Genomic DNA, 15,926 nt, shown 5'->3' on the forward strand with positions numbered 1-15,926 from the left:
GAAACCCAGTCTTTTGAACTATGAATATTTCCTTTACAGTGTTTTCTAAATTTGGCACTTTTCAGATTTCCCCTACCACCTCCACCATTTTCATTCCTAAATAAACCCAGTCTCATTTTTACTTCACCTTGCTGTGTCCCACTCTTAACTAACTTGCTAGAATAAACATCATCCCAAATAAACATAATTAAATTCACAGAATCATAGAATTAGACCTTGAGAGAACACATGTGGACATTTCAAAGATACAGAGAGTAAGGCCCATAGAAATTAAGTGATTTCATCAAGATGACAAAGCAAGTGAAGTATTAAGCAGTATTTAGCATCTAGACATCTTATTCCTAGTCTATCTCCCTTGGCAGTGAAGCATACCCCCTCTCATTATACCAAATGTCAGGTGTGGTATAAAAAGCTTTGTTACAAGATTGAGTTTGAATCCCAAAGCCAGCATTTAAAATGTGTGTGTGTGACCTTGGGTAATTTAGTCTCTGTGAAATTCAGTCTGTCTTTACCTAGCATCAGCCTCTCTGAGACTCAGATTCTTCATATCCTACATGAGTATAGAGAAAGAAAAAAGAAAGAAAGAAAGGAGGGAGGAGGAAGAAAGGAAAAGGAAACAAAAGAAAACAGAAAAGAAAAAAATGGGTATAGTCCTCATCTTATAAACTTGAAATGAGTAAAATTTTAAAATGTAAGAAAGTACATGGAAGTCATCACACAGTAGACACTGAACAAATATAATTTGAATGCAGAATGAAAATGTATTTCATCACTGAACCATGACTGTAACAACAACCTCCAGCTGGTCTCCCTGCATTTAGTGTTGTTTTCTTCCCTGCTCTCTCCACCACCAACCCCAACACATACACACACACACACACACACACACACACACACACACACAGTGTTCTCTTTCTTGCCACCAGACTAATCATCCTAAAAGCAAATCCGGCCATGCCCTCCTAATGTCCTGATTCTCTGTCGGCTTCCTAAATCCTGCGGGATCAAGTCTGAATTTCTTACTGTAATATATGGTTCTTTGTGTACAGAGCTTTATTATTGTTGAACAACACTCTCTTTGGTTTACGCTTCAGCAAATCCAAACTTAATAGGCACCAGGACACCGCACACCATTTCTTCTCTCCATGGGCTTGTGTGCATGTTGATACGTCTACACATATTTCATGTTTCAAGATCAGTCTACTGTATGGTGAAGCCTTCCCTTGTGCCTCCACAGGCACAGCTGCTGGCTTTGTGTTCTCATTGCGTTTAGTACCAAGACGTATCCCCTGTTGGCCTGCAGGGCCATCTCTACACTGTTGTTCCTTGAGAGCATGTGCCATTTCATCTTCTGTGTGTATCCAGTGCCTTCATTCAGGGCCTGGCGTACAGTGGATGTAAAAATAGCCAAGAACTGGGCTAGGTGGTGTCCAAAGTCAGAAAAATAAATGCATAAGCAAACAAACACACAAATAAAATATGATTTTTGCTTTTGGTGAGTTCTATTCATAACGGGTTGACAAGCAGATAAGGAGAATACAGGGCTACAAAAACATAACCGTACTGTGCTGTGGGGGTTTTTAGAAAGAAGAAGACACTTCATACTTCAGAGAGACCAGGAGAAGGAATCAACATGAGCTCAAACACCCAGACCCCTCCCCAGCCCTCGCACGTGACCCTGAAGAGGCTCCCTTTTATACATCAAACCAAACTCCATGCCCGTAGTCCAGGCTGCTCACAGACTGACTTGTACACATTTTGCTCTGAACAACTCATCTCTAAAATTTAAAAAAGACCATTAGATTAATTTATACCACTACCCATCCTGGGTTGGAAAGATCCCCTAGAGTAGGACATGGCATCCTGCTCCAGTGTTCTTGCCTGGAGAATCCTGTGGACAGAGGAGTCTGGCGGGCTACAGTCCATGGGGTTGCAAAGAGTCAGACACGACTGAGCACGCGCGCGCGCCCACACACACACACACACCCATAAGCTTTCAGTGAATAAGTGTGTTTCTTTTTGGTGCTTTATTCTGCATTTAAATGACATTCCGAAGGCTTTAGGAATATGGCAGCTTAGTGAGTCATCTAGATTTCTGAACCAAGGGAAGCTCACCATACCAAAAATTAGTTAAAGTCAAATATTTGAGGTGCAACACACCTCAGGCTGGTGAAGGCAAGCAGTCTAGCCTGAATGCCTGTCACAGAACTGTCAACTGTTAGTAGACCTCAAGCCTGTACTGCATTTGAATAATGAAAGTGTATTTGATGATCAAAATATGATATTGTCTGAAAGAATTGTGGGAGTCTAACAATCTAGGAAATCGAGAATATGGGAATTTTTATATTACAGGAGACTAGGATGTGTTTTAATTGGATATAAGGAACATTTCATCAAGGACTGGGGGATTGTTGCAGCCTTTTCTTCTGGCACTTCTAGAATGGGCCCAATGATACCCTCTGACCAGAAGCTCTAACTGCAGCCAGGAGAGAGCCATCTTCAGTGTTCACAGGCCCTTGCTGGGAGCTTCAGACACAAACAGTCCAAGAGGCTCTGCAAGAGCATTTGTTGATAGTTCTTTAAGCTGATAGGTATTCTGCGAATTTCCCCACTTCTTTATTCATCGTTGTGGTTCAAGTGTAATAAACAGCTTAAGCCTCAACCCATTCTTTCACGTTTCTAATCCCCAAATTATAGCCCTGTTATGGTAACGTGGTTACTACCAGAACAAAAAAAAGGAATACTGGTATTTGGGGTTTTCATCCTTTGCATTGATTACAGAACATGATGAATGCTGTCTTGAAGCATCCATTTTTACACTTTTATTAATTACTTCCAGGGAAGGATGTGTTTTTTTGTTGTTGCCATTTATTTATTTGTTTGATTTTATTTAAATCAGAAATGACCCTTGGGAAACATAGACAAATATCAAATAGAATTCCTCTCACTTATTCATCTGTGTTTATTTCGAATTTAAGTTTCTTGAGTGACAAAGACATTTTTCTTTTATATATTTTCATATGATACTTATAACATTGTAGGACCTCAAGTATTGTTTAAAGATGTTCATAAAGATTGAAAACCAGACTTACTCTTTCCTAATAAGTTAAATAAAATTAAATTCAGGGAAATAAAATTAAATTCATTATTTTAGTTTCTATTTTTAAATGTGTTTATAAATTAATTAACTGTCTATTGAAGCAGTACATTCTGCATTGATAGTGAAAAAAATGATTTAAGATTTTGTTGTTATTCAATTGCAAATTACCCTAGTTTCACATGTCTTATATTTCAAAGGAGGATGTTACCTTCTTTAAATAAAAAGTCAAGGTAATGACTGATATCTTCTTGGAATGTTTATAAAGAGAAAAAATCATACCAAATAAATACAAAACCTAATTCATGAGTTTGGTGATTGTTCCTTTAAACATTAGCCAGTTGTCTAAACAGTTAAATAGTCCTAGCCATACAGTGACAAGAAGGAATACAATCAGTGTTAACATGGGTCAGATCATGCATACCAAATTGTTTACCTTGTGCATGATATGGTGGAAGTTTGGCATTTATCTAACAAAACCATATTGTTATATGATCAGTTCAGTTCAGTCGCTCAGTCATGTCTGACTCTTTGTGACCCCATGGACTGCAGCATGCTAGGCTTCCCTGTCCATCACCAACTCCCAGAGCTTGTTCAAACTCATGTCCATCGAGTTGGTGATGTCATCCAACCATCTCATCCTCTGTCATACCCTTCTCCTCCTGTCTTCAATCTTTCCCAATTGGGGTCTTTTCTAATGAGTCAGTTCTTCACATCAGATGGCCAAAATATTCAGCTTCAGCTTTAGCATCAGTCCTTCCAATGAATATTCAGGACTGATTTCCTTTAGGATTGACTGGTTGGATCTCCTTGCAGTCCAAGGTAATCTCAAGAGTCTTCTCTAACACCACAATTCAAAAGCATCAATTCTTCAGCGCTCAGCTTTCTTTATGGTCCAACTCTCACATCCATACATTACTACTGGAAAAACCATAGCTTTGACCAGATGGACCTTTGTTGGCAAAGTAATGTCTCTGCTTTTTAATACGCTGTCTAGATTGGTCATAACTTTTCTTCCAAGGAGCAAGCATCTTTTAATTTCATGGCTGCAGTCACCATCCGCAGTGATTTTGGAGCCCAAGAAAATAAAGTCTGCCACTGTTTCCATTGTTTCCCCATCTGTTTGCCAGGAAGTGATGAAGTATTATATGATACATCTCATTAATCTGCCTAAGTCAATTAATTAACCAGCTAATTTGTAACATTTCCATTTTATTCTTACTCTGTATGCTTCACCTTTTTAAAAAGATATAGCTTTTAAAGTCTCTGTATTATCTCTCCTAGCAATGGAGATATTTCCCAGTATTTGGGGTCAGAATTGGTTTTTTTTTTTTTTTTTAAAAAAAGGAAATTATAATGCATCAAATTATTAAACAGGATGTAGAGAAGTCATTGCTGTCAGTATAGGAAACCGCCCACTTTTTAAATAATCAAACCAAACAAAACCCAGCAGCTTCTTCCACTGCCACAGAGTTAAAGGGAAAGTGATATGGTTGTGAAATAAGACGTGAAGATAATACAGTATGTTGGTGTGACCTGGCCATGGAGCCTTTGAATCATTGAACCCTCAGTCCCCTGTCAAAATGTAAAAGGCATCACAGTAACCTTATACAAAGATTAGACTGGAGATTTTGTGAATTACAATCTTATGATTTGTGGGATCTTAACTACAAACTTTTGCATTTACTACCCTGCCCTTATCAAGGTTTTTAGATCTCTGTACAAATATAGTAGTGCTCAGTAGGACCAGCATGACTCAAAGGAAATCTGTTTACCAAGAAAGTGCAGTGACTAAGTTCTAGGAGTTCAAAACATGTGTCTTTCTAACTAGGGGTAGGGGGATGGGAGGTGGGAAGTTCATTCCTCCATCATTACTGCTTTGGTTAAAAGAGAAATCATAATTGATTTGTCTTAAGCAGAAAAGAACATGTTGATGTTCCAGGAGGTGTTGAACTATAGCAGGAAAAAAATGAACCAAATCAGGTTAGGAACACAAAATCTCTCTCCACCCACCTAACCACTCCTTTTTAATCCAAATTTTATATGAACTAAAGCTCAAATCCTCACACTTAAATTTGACAAGTTTATGCTGCCTACTTGAAGGCTTAAGTGCTTTGCTTTTATAGCAAGCAATAGATGCTATTTAGTTGCCAAAAAAAAGTTTATTTCCATATTTATACTTGATTTCTACAAGAGTTTTCTTTTCTATTAGTTTCTAGCTATGTTTACAAAGACATTGGAATAAAATATGGTCTGGCTAAGACAAGTTGTCACTTGAACCCAAGATTTCCTTTTTAGGAGGACATATGAGTTTCTACTTATCTGACAAATAAGCATTTTCAGATTCTCCATCAACTTACCACTCATGTATTTTAAAAACATGCATTAATCATTTCTTGCATCTATAAATTTGTCTCTGTCTTAAAGAAGGCAAGGTATTACATTGAATTTAAGTATATTTTACAAGCAAAAGAAAGGGAAATTAAGCTACTTCAAGCAATAGAAGTCTTCCTCACATAGTTATCACCACAACTGAACTCAAAGATCCTTTCTGTTCTGTTTTGTTCAACTTGCCACCAAGACTCACTTGAGTTTCAGGACAGAAGTTTTTCATAAAATATTTTTCAAAAGGCAAATATTTCTTTTTGTCTAATTTACAAATGTGGAATGCATTTTTTAAGTCTTGAAAAATAATTAACAATGATTTCAAAATTCAGACACCTACAAGAACAGGTTTTGCTGAAGACTTTTTTTTTTGAGACAATTACTATTTCTTTCTCAGGATTCTATAGGTTGACTAGGATCAGCTGGGTGGCTCTTCTTTTCCACATAGTATAGGCTGAAGTCATCACAGTGGTTGCATTAAGTTGGGAATTCATCTGCCTCTGGAATGCTCAAGATGACCTCTCATTCTCCAGAGCCACTCTCTTTGTGGTTTTTAATCATTCACTATCCTATTGTTTAGGGCTTTCTTAATCACTGGAGACAGTTCAACTAAAGGGAAGAAAAATCAGACTTCAACAAAATGTAATTTTAGATGAGTGGGAGCATTCAACTTGATTTAGCTTTATATGTTTTTCCTATTTGTGGACCATTTGGTTTCCAGCTAAATTTTCTTTAACCTAAATCTGTAAATTTCACTGAATTATAAAACTTATATAAAATTATAATTTATATAAATTATAAAACTCCATTGCATTATAAGATGTGATATTAGTAGATGCATTTTTTAAAAGAATAGGTAAAATTAAACTAAATCACTCATTGACATTTTATTCATGCTATTTCTCTACCCTTTCACCCCTCAAATAGTAAGCTAAGTTAATAAACAAACAAACAAATAAAACTATTTTCCTTTTATTACCTACCAAATAATTTTAGATATTTTGATGCTCCCTGTTGATTTCAGTAAAATATAAAGTCCTAACAATTTATATGGCTAAAGTGGTACATTCATCAGATTTTGACAAAATAGACTGGATTTTTAAAAAAAGATTTCATAAAAAAAGGAAGGAAATGATCTCGACATTGTTGCTGTTTATTAATGCATCATGAGACTGCACCTGTTTCACTTTTGTTTAAAAGTTGAGAGCAGTATTACAGCACATAAATCAGGGTGTTGGTGTTGTGGGAGGAGTCTGAAAACAGAGTAAGGAAAGCTTCAGAAACAATTTCCTCAACACAGAAAAGAGCAGAACTCTCTCACCTACGAACCAGGTAGTTTCTGAGAGAGAGCGCGAGGGACATTAACAAAGGCTGGGGCCCAGTATGCCATGCTGGGCATGCTTGCTCCTATACAGGAGATAAAATAGTCTTAATGTATGAGAACAGCAATCTGATGTCTCAGATCAGTTTGAGAAGCAGCTCTGGCAGCGGGGGATGTAGGTGTGTTCTACTACACTGGATGGAATCAAGCTAAAAATATGTTTAGTGTCTGATAAGAACGCCAGTCTCCTCAAGCTCTCATTTAACGTCGGACTTTCTGTTTTGCTTTCAAAGAAAAACGTTTTACAAGGGCAGCATGAAGCGGACAAAATCTGGAGCAAAGAAGGATTTTATGCTGTTGTCATTTTTCTCAGCATCTTTGTTATTATAGTAACGTGTTTGATGGTAAGTTTGTTTCTTTATATATTTCATCTTTTACTGAGCCCACCATTTGATATTACTGGATACACTGCCATTAAAAAGAATGTTGGAAAGACTGGGAATAGAAGCAAGGCTCTGATCCTGCTAGGTTGCAAATATTTCACATCTAACAGCAGAGTGAGAGCTAAAGGAAAACCTATGGAATTATGGATTCTGACCTGCAGAATAAGGCTATAATTGCACTGAGGCTTTTAGTAACTTGATCAACCCTGAGAATGAAGTTTCAGAAACTGATTTGCCGAGGTCACTGAAACCCTCAAAGTCATTTAAATCTCATGGGTGCACTTTGGGCTTGCTTTATTTCTTCTTTTATATCATCTTTATGCAACTTGGGAAAAATTTTTAAAGAAATATGTCTTAGGGGTAAATTTACTTCTTAATGAGAAAAATTAAAGTTTTCTTATTTTTAATGCACCTTGAAAGCACTTGATGAAATTCCAGTCATGAAAAGGAGATGATTATAGGCTACAAGGCTAAACAATCCATAATCAACTAATTCTTAGGTGAAAGAATAATGTAAAGTATAAAAGCATACACTGCAAATAGCTCTGTAAATGACAAGTTATAGATATGAAGCCTTTAAGAGTATATTTCAAAATTTTTAAAATAGAACTCCAAATAAACTTAAACACACTAAAACAGGCAGTGCTTCTTGGTGTTGAATGAATTAACAGTTACCTTTCTGACATAATGATAAAATATTCTGTTCTTTTGAAAATTCTGTGATATAACTTAAAATATTTGAAGTTTTTAAATGGGTTTTAATATATTTTTTCCTATGTGCTACATTATTCTTAATTTTGCACATTTCTAAAAGCATTCCCTCCTTAGTTTTTAAATGCCCCCTGCAAAAGACATCACTCCAATTATGCTTGCGGCAGTCAACAGTGTTGCTGAGTGTCTTAATGGGTTTTGTTTATTTGTGCTCCTTGTCCTGGGAAGGGGTTTATATTAGAAAGATTAAGGCTCAGTTTGGAAAGATAGAGGCTGAGTGGGTCTCAACTTCAAGGATATAAAACATTAAGGCCTTAAATAGGCTAAAGATTGGCATATTTCCTAGAATCTAAGCTTTAGAAAGTAGCAAGTTTCCAGTCACCCTAGAGTTCCCATGATCATGAATTCAGCGGCATCTTCTATGGGTCAGGCAGTCAGAAAGAAAATTTCTAAAAATTGTGACATGATCAACAAAAGAATAATTTAAGAGTAAGAATGCAGATTTTTATAGCTAAATAGTGGAGGTTATGGGTAAAAAAATTTAATGAAATTTGGAGGTTTTATGGAAATTTTGACAGACACCTCTGGACATTTTTTAGGTAGTATATGATATGGTTCTTGTTATGGTTAATTGAGTTTTAAAATATGTGGTTCTTTTTTTCTTTTTGTAATAGAGGAAATCTCAAGTGTTGTCCTCTGTCTTATAAGTCACAATTACAGTGTTTTTCTGCTTGGAACATTGGAAGGAAGAGGAAAATAGAAAGGGATACAGAGAGATTCAAGTGGAGATTGTATCATGTCTGACTCTTTGTGACCCCATGGACTGTAGCCCTGATAGATCAGTTGGTAAAGAATCCACCTGCAATGTAGGAGACCTCAGTTAAATTCCTGGGTCAGGAAGAACCCCTGGAGAAGGGATAGGTTACCCACTCCAGTATTCTGGGCTTCCCTTGTGTCTCAGCTGGTAAAGAATCTACCTGCAATGCAGGAGACCTGGGTTCGATTCCTGGGTTGGGAAGATCCTCTGGAGAAGGGAAAGGCTACCCACTCCAGTATTCTGGCCTGGAGAATTCTGTGGACTGTATAGTCCTTGGGGTCACAAAGAGTTGGACACAACTGAGTGACTCACTTCATTTCACTTCACTTCGGACTGTCGCCCATCAGGTTCCTCTGTCCATGGGATTTTTAAGGCAAGAATACTGGAGTGGGTTGCCATTTCCTTCTCCAGGATCTTCCCTATCCTGGGATCGAACCTGCATCTCCTGCACTGGCAGGCAGATTCTTTACCACTGTGCCGTCTGGGAAGCCGCCTTGTACAGCAAGTAAATACTTAAGATCCAGAAGAGCAAAGGCAAGGATGAAAGGAAGAAAGTGGGAAAGCAGATTCCTTAGCAGCTCGTGAGCACTAGAAGGCTGAGGGAGTCAGAGCAGAGGTTGCTATTAACTTGTTAGATATGCTCCAAATTCTGTATCTATAGCTCAGAGTGGATCCCCATGTATCCAACATGATTGGATAAATCCCCACCCTACATATTGGTCTCCAGTAGCAATAGAACCTGTAGTCACCACACATTAAACTACCTGGAGCCAGGGAACAACTGACCCTTCTTTTCCCAAAAGCTGCAAAGCATCCATGTAAAATCCAAAAATCTAAGTCTGCTCCAATGTTGCTGGAAGAAACCGAGAATGAAATGTTTCAAAAGTGTGTAGGCGATTGCTCCCTTCAGGGCTGGCAGGTAGATTCATCAGTTCATTTAATCCAGAAATTCCTGCAGTGGGTTCACTGTGAGCCTGTTGGACCTTTGGGCAAAGGAAGGAACAAAACAGATAAGGTCCCTGTGCTCATGGTGCCTATTCTCCAGAAGAAGACAGAGACAATAATTTACTGTTTTAAAAAATTAAATAGTGTTCATATTCTATGATTCCTAGTATATGACATTCTGGCAGAGGCAAAACTATAGAGACAGTAAAAAGATCAGTGGTTGTCAGAAGTTGTGGGGGAGAGATGAGTAGTTCAGACTTTTAGGGTAATGAAACTTTTCTGTGCGATACTTTTACAGTAATGCATACATGACATTATGGATTTGTCAAAACCCATGGAACGTACAGCATCAAGAGTGAGTGAGCCCTAATCTACGTTCTAGACTTCAGTTAATGATAACATAGCAATGTTGAGTTAATTAGTAACAAGTATGCCACACGAATGCAAGATGTTAGTAATAAGGGAAGTTGTTGAGGGAGGTGGGGGAGGGGGCAATATGAGAGCTCTGCTCTCTGCTCAATTTCTAATAAACCTAACACCACTTCTTAAAAACAAAGTTTGCTTATTTTGTAAAGAATCAAAAGCATTAAGTGCCATGAAGAGCTTATGGTGAGATAATAGTGAATGAGTGGAGCAGAGCAATCAAAGACAACTGAGGTATCTGAAAAAGTAGGGACAGGGCCTCCCTGGCAAAGGGTGTGACAGGTGGAGGATGGAATGGAGCAGCTGATGCTGAGGCAGGAGTCCTCTCTGGCTTCCAGGAGAAGGGCAGAAGCTGTTTCAGGCAGAGCTCTGATGTGATCTGATTTGTGAATTTAAAAGATCAGAGTCTCTGCTGGTGGAGAGCGGTTGGGGATAGAACTTGGGGTGAAGTGTTGGAGCAGCTATTGGATTAGCCTGATGAGAAATATGATGGTGGCCCTGAGTTAGGGGGTGGGGGTAGAGATGGAGAGGAGTGAAGGATTGGGATTTATTTGTAGGTGGAATTGAAAAGACTTGCTATGTACTGATTCTCTGGGAGGAAGAAAGAGAAAAACGAAGGATGACTCTCAGGTTATTTGACTGATAATCCGGATGGTTGTGTTTCCATTTCCTGGGAGAGGAATCCATTCAAGATGGGGAGTAGTGAGATAGAAGAAACACTTTTGATTTGTATCCCAATAGATTTTGAATAAATGAAAGAAAGTAGTAGAATGATATGTTTCAAACAGGATCTTCCATTTTACTGTGAAAGGGTCAATTTAAAAAATAGAAGGGGAATCAGCAGTATAGAAAGGAATTAATATTGATAGAAAAATAACTACTACCTGTTACACAGGAATACGATGAAGTTAAGTTTATCTGATACAACTTAACCACTGACAAGTTCACATGGAGGACTGGTCAAATGTGATTCTCTAAAATAAGCTTATCTTTGTACATGTTCAAGTGTTTTTGATAATGATCTTGATTTAAAGTCAGTTTTTTCCTCGGATCTCTCTGTAATAGTTACACTCTCACTCTTGTGACTTTCAAACAAATATATTCTGGTTTCTGTTTCCCATAATTTTGTTGATTCCATGGCAAAGGAAAAGATATAACTCAGAAATTTCCCTCTGGCATTAATTATATTTATGAAAGATCCAATGCCATTATTTGTGTCCAAGCCTTCCTCATATCATAGAAATGAAAAGCATGTGGTTTTGTTATGAAATTATATAGGTAAATTACTGTCACGGAGGATTACATGCTCTGTAACAATAACATAAGGCTTGGCAAAATTTTTGAAATATGGCATATTGTTTACTTTCCTTAAAATTAAAAAAAAAAATGTATGTTGCCAGGCATAAAATTAGACATGCATGACATTTTCAAATGTGTGACTTATTTAGCACCTCTCAAATGTGAACGCAGAGTGGGTGGCGCAGCAAATAGACAAATACAATTTTCCAGGGGAAAACGTGTGGGCAACTTCCAATCCATTCAGTCTGTTTTAGGTGGAGGAATATATTACTGAGAAGAATTAAAACTGGAATAAATAATAGAAAGAATGTGGTTTATCACCTGCATTACATCTCCAGTGCACTTAGAAGTTTATTAACAAGTGCAGAAGTATTTATGGAATTAGGTAGAGCTGTCTACAGACCAGATTGCTACTGGAAAGCAATTTGATTTTATTTGTTTTTGGCTGTGCTGGATCTTCCTTGCCACATGAAGGCTTTCTCTAGTTGTGGCGAGCTAGGGCTGCTCTGCATGTTGGTGCACCGGCTTCTCATTCCATGGCTCCTCTTGTTGCAGAACACAGGTTCCAGGTGCTCCGGCTTCAGTAGTTGCAGCACATATGCTCAGTAGTGGTGGTGCACAGACTTAGCTGCTCTGCAGCATGTGGGATCTTCCTGGACCAGAGACTGAACCCACGTCCCCTGTGTTGGCAGGTGGATTCCTGTCCACTGCACCACCTGGGAAGTCCTGGAAAGCAGTTTTAGAAAACACATAAAAAGTAGATGTTTGGGTCAATAAAATCTCTGCCCGTAGAAGAGCCATCAATATGTCATTCAAAATGTTTGTCTAGTCATGGTCTTGGTAGTGGAAAAAGCAAACTCTCTATTGGACTACCTAATGTAGCCTGAACATCACAAGGAAAATTCATGTCAAAGGTGAACATATACAGCCACACTTTTCTAATATGTTATAGGTAATTCCTAGTGGTTCAGGAAATGGGACTAGATTCCGAGCTGGAATGCTTTGGTTACAGAACCATTTTCCAAAGTAGACATATCTCTCAAAGTAATTTTCTGTTTTTTTCTGTATTAATAGAAACCATTCAGCTCAAAATACAACCCTCTCAATAATAACAAAAATAATATAACAACTATAATAACTAGTTTCTTCCAGGCAGTACTAAATGTACTGCCTGGTACTAAACAATATATTTTTAACACACTTCATTGACATACAAAAATCTGTACATGTTTAATGTAAACAATTTGACGAGTTTGGAGACAAGCATACACCCATGAAACCATCACCATAATCTATGTCATAAATATATCTATCAGCTCCAGTAGTTTCTCTTTTCCTCTTTATTATGATTTGTGCTGTGATAAGCACACTTAACGCAGTATCTGTCCTCTTAGCAAATTTTAAGTATACAGTACAATAATTTATTAATTATAGACTTTATATATAAACACAATGTATTTTAGTTTCCTAATTTTACTGACAAGGAAACCAAGATCAGAGAAGATAAGTGACTTGACCAAGAACAAGCAGTATGTGGGTGTCTGAGAGCAGAGGTGGGAATTCAAATCCAAGTCTATCTGGATTAAAAGTCTGGGTTCTTTCCCGTGATTTTATATGTAAAGGGATCACACTGTAGTTTCTTCAAATCCTGTCACTCTGTCTTGTGAACATCTATTTCTGGCCACGAAGGAGTCTAGAAATCAATGACAATGTCTGTGTTAATTAGAGACATTCAACTCAGGCAGACGTAATAAATGTGTACTACCATACCTGCTGTCGAAACAGCTCTATTTTACACCTAGTGCCTTGTACTGGACATCATTTTTACACATCTGTCTCTTCTGGAAGCCTGTGAATCCCCAGAAGCGAGGACTGTGTGCTATCTTTGCCCCCACAGTGTTGTTCCTGCAATGTAGTAACAAGCGACTCACATTTTATTCAACTAAAAGAAATGAATGAACTGTTTCAGAACTAACTGTAAACTACTGCAAAGGAGAAGTGCTATGACTGTTAGTTGGTGGCATCCTCTTGAGATCTGAACATATTTTAATCCAAACAGATGTTTTTTGTGTTAGTCACCTATGAGTTTTATTGAAATGTATTTGATGTCTGACGTTGCATAAGTTTAAGCTGTACAACTGAATAAGATTTTTTAAATGAAAATTATAAGCTGCAAAATAACTTTATAGGATTATTTTAAGCTTCCTCTCATTTGTTTCTCTGGTTTCTCTGGTTCTCTTCCTCCTGTTATTTTTTTGCTCCTGCAATAGTTTTGATTTTTACAGATTCTTTCATTCAATATTCCATTCTCTTTCTTTTTTCAAATGATCAAATGAGTGTGTTGATAATCCCAAGATTTAAACAGAAAGTTCTTAAAGGGAAAGTTATATTGACTTGCCACTCCAACAGCAAGCTTTTAGGTAGAGTTTGGAAACAAAGTCCATTCATATAGAGAAACATACATATGGTATATTCCAGATCTCGATCTGCACAGAGAAAAATTTCTGACAACACTTTTTCAGAGGCTTTGGGAAAAAGATGGGGAAGAAGATCTGTGGGGATTTAAAAGACACTGTAGTGGAGAATGATTATAGGAATACGTCAGGAAGCCTGGATTCTAAACTTCATTTCTAACTTGCCATAAGTCACTCAACCACGGATTTAAATGTGAAGTGACTGACTATACCAGGTGATTTTTAAGGTCCCTTATACCAGTTTCTCGACAGCAGCACTGCTGACATGTTGGCCTGGATAATTCTATCAGGAATGGGGGTTGTCCTGTCCATTGCAGGGTACTTAGCATTCTCTCCAGCCTCTGCCCGCTGGAGGCCAGTGTCCCCCTGCACACACCCTAGTGCACACTGTATGTGTGTGCATGCTAAGTTGCTTCAGTTGTGTCTGACTTTTTGCAACCCCCTTGACTGCAGCCCACCTGGCTCCTCTGCCCATGGGATTCTCCAGGCAAGAATATGGAGTGGGTTGCCATGCCCTCCTCCAGGGGATCTTTCTAACCAAGGATTGAACCCGTGTCTCATGTCTCCTGCATTGGCAGACAGGTTCTTTACCACTAGCATCATCTGGGAAGGCCAGTACCATGACCAAAAGACATTTCCAGATGTGGCCAAATCTCCCAGGAGGGCAAAATTCCTGCTGGGAAGTGTTGGGAAACACTTCTGTAGAGCTTAATTCCATGACAACTGCTCTATAGGCCAAGTACCAACCTCTCCAGTTCTTTTCACATTTTGTCAGACAGACCAGCTCTCTCTGTTGAATATTTAAACAGTTCTTAGGAGTATTGTATATTCTCCAGGTTCTGCTTCCCCTAATTAAAGATGTAGAAATCAGCTTTTACACATACTGCATAGATATAGATTTAAAAAGTGACCTCTAACCGGAGATGAAGTAAAGAGATGATTGTAAAATATGTGGCGAGGTTCACCACCAAGAACATAAGCTCATGAATGGTATAGAAGGACTTTGAATCAGAGCTAATTTTCCACTAACACCTGTCAGTGGAACTAGGGAGAAGGCTGACATTTTCTTGGCTTTCTCATTTCCATTTTTAAAATATTTATTTATTTATTTGCCTGTGCTAAGTCTTTGTTGCAGCACATGGGATCTTTAGTTGTGGTATATGAGATTTAGTTCCCTGACCAGGGATTGAACCTGGGCCCCCAGCATTGGGAGCTCAGAGTCTTAGCCACTGGCCCACCAGGGAAGTCTCTCTCATTTCCATTTTTGAAATATGCTTCTCCAAAACTCTAATGTAAACAGACAAGTGAATGTTTTGATTTATGTATTATAAGTGAAGTGAAGTCACTCAGTCATATCCGACTCTTTGCGGATGGATGGAGGAGCCATGGGATTTTCCAGGCAAGAGTACTGGAGTAGGTTGCCATTTCCTTCTCCAATATGTATTATAGTTGACTGTGAAAAAGCTTAGAATATACAATATATGCATTATCCTTGATTAAATAGATTTTTGTAAATATATGTCTGTTTCTTTTCTCATTCAGGAAAATAATTTACTATTAAAAAATGAAAAACTGTCTCAAATTCTAATTTCTTCATCTTCAGTAATTACGTATTTATCTTAATACATACATGTCATCTAATTGATATTGTTCTATTGTGGGTTTTGTTTGTGCAGAATGTTGACAAAGTGCTTTTTGAAGGTTATAGAAACTGAAAAGAAGCAGCAAGTCGAAAAACATCTCCCCATCCTTAGGCATTATCTTCAGTATTTTCTATCCTACAGAAAGTAGTTACATGCCACTTAATATTGAACATCATTTTTCCTTATGCAATAATATTTGTCACAGGAATATTTAGAACCCATTGTTTCAAAAATTCAAGATTTAGCTTTACCGTTCCATAGTCAACTTTTATACCACCAGTATAAAAGTTACCACGTTATACAAAAGTGAACTGACATAAAAGGCAAGAAGGACTCTCCTTAATTTCCTGGCAGTTTGATTTATAATA

General features: G+C 37.8%; 1 protein-coding gene across 5 annotated transcripts in view; it reads left to right on the forward strand.

The window, feature by feature from the left end:
• PTPRR (protein tyrosine phosphatase receptor type R) overlaps positions 1 to 15,926 on the forward strand; it is a 274,630-nt gene that overhangs the window by 156,001 nt on the left and 102,703 nt on the right. For 4 of the 5 annotated variants that reach the window (XM_070789282.1, XM_019960806.2, XM_070789283.1 and 1 more), the window contains one exon: positions 7,097 to 7,207. In XM_070789282.1, the coding sequence (XP_070645383.1) occupies positions 7,097 to 7,207 (111 nt within the window). Of the gene's footprint in view, positions 1 to 6,791; positions 6,815 to 7,096; positions 7,208 to 15,926 lie in introns of those variants that run through there. The other variant, XM_070789285.1, reaches the window with a different exon arrangement.

Source organism: Bos indicus, chromosome 5 (genome assembly GCF_029378745.1).
Source record: "Bos indicus isolate NIAB-ARS_2022 breed Sahiwal x Tharparkar chromosome 5, NIAB-ARS_B.indTharparkar_mat_pri_1.0, whole genome shotgun sequence".
Taxonomy (NCBI): Eukaryota; Metazoa; Chordata; class Mammalia; order Artiodactyla; family Bovidae; genus Bos; species Bos indicus.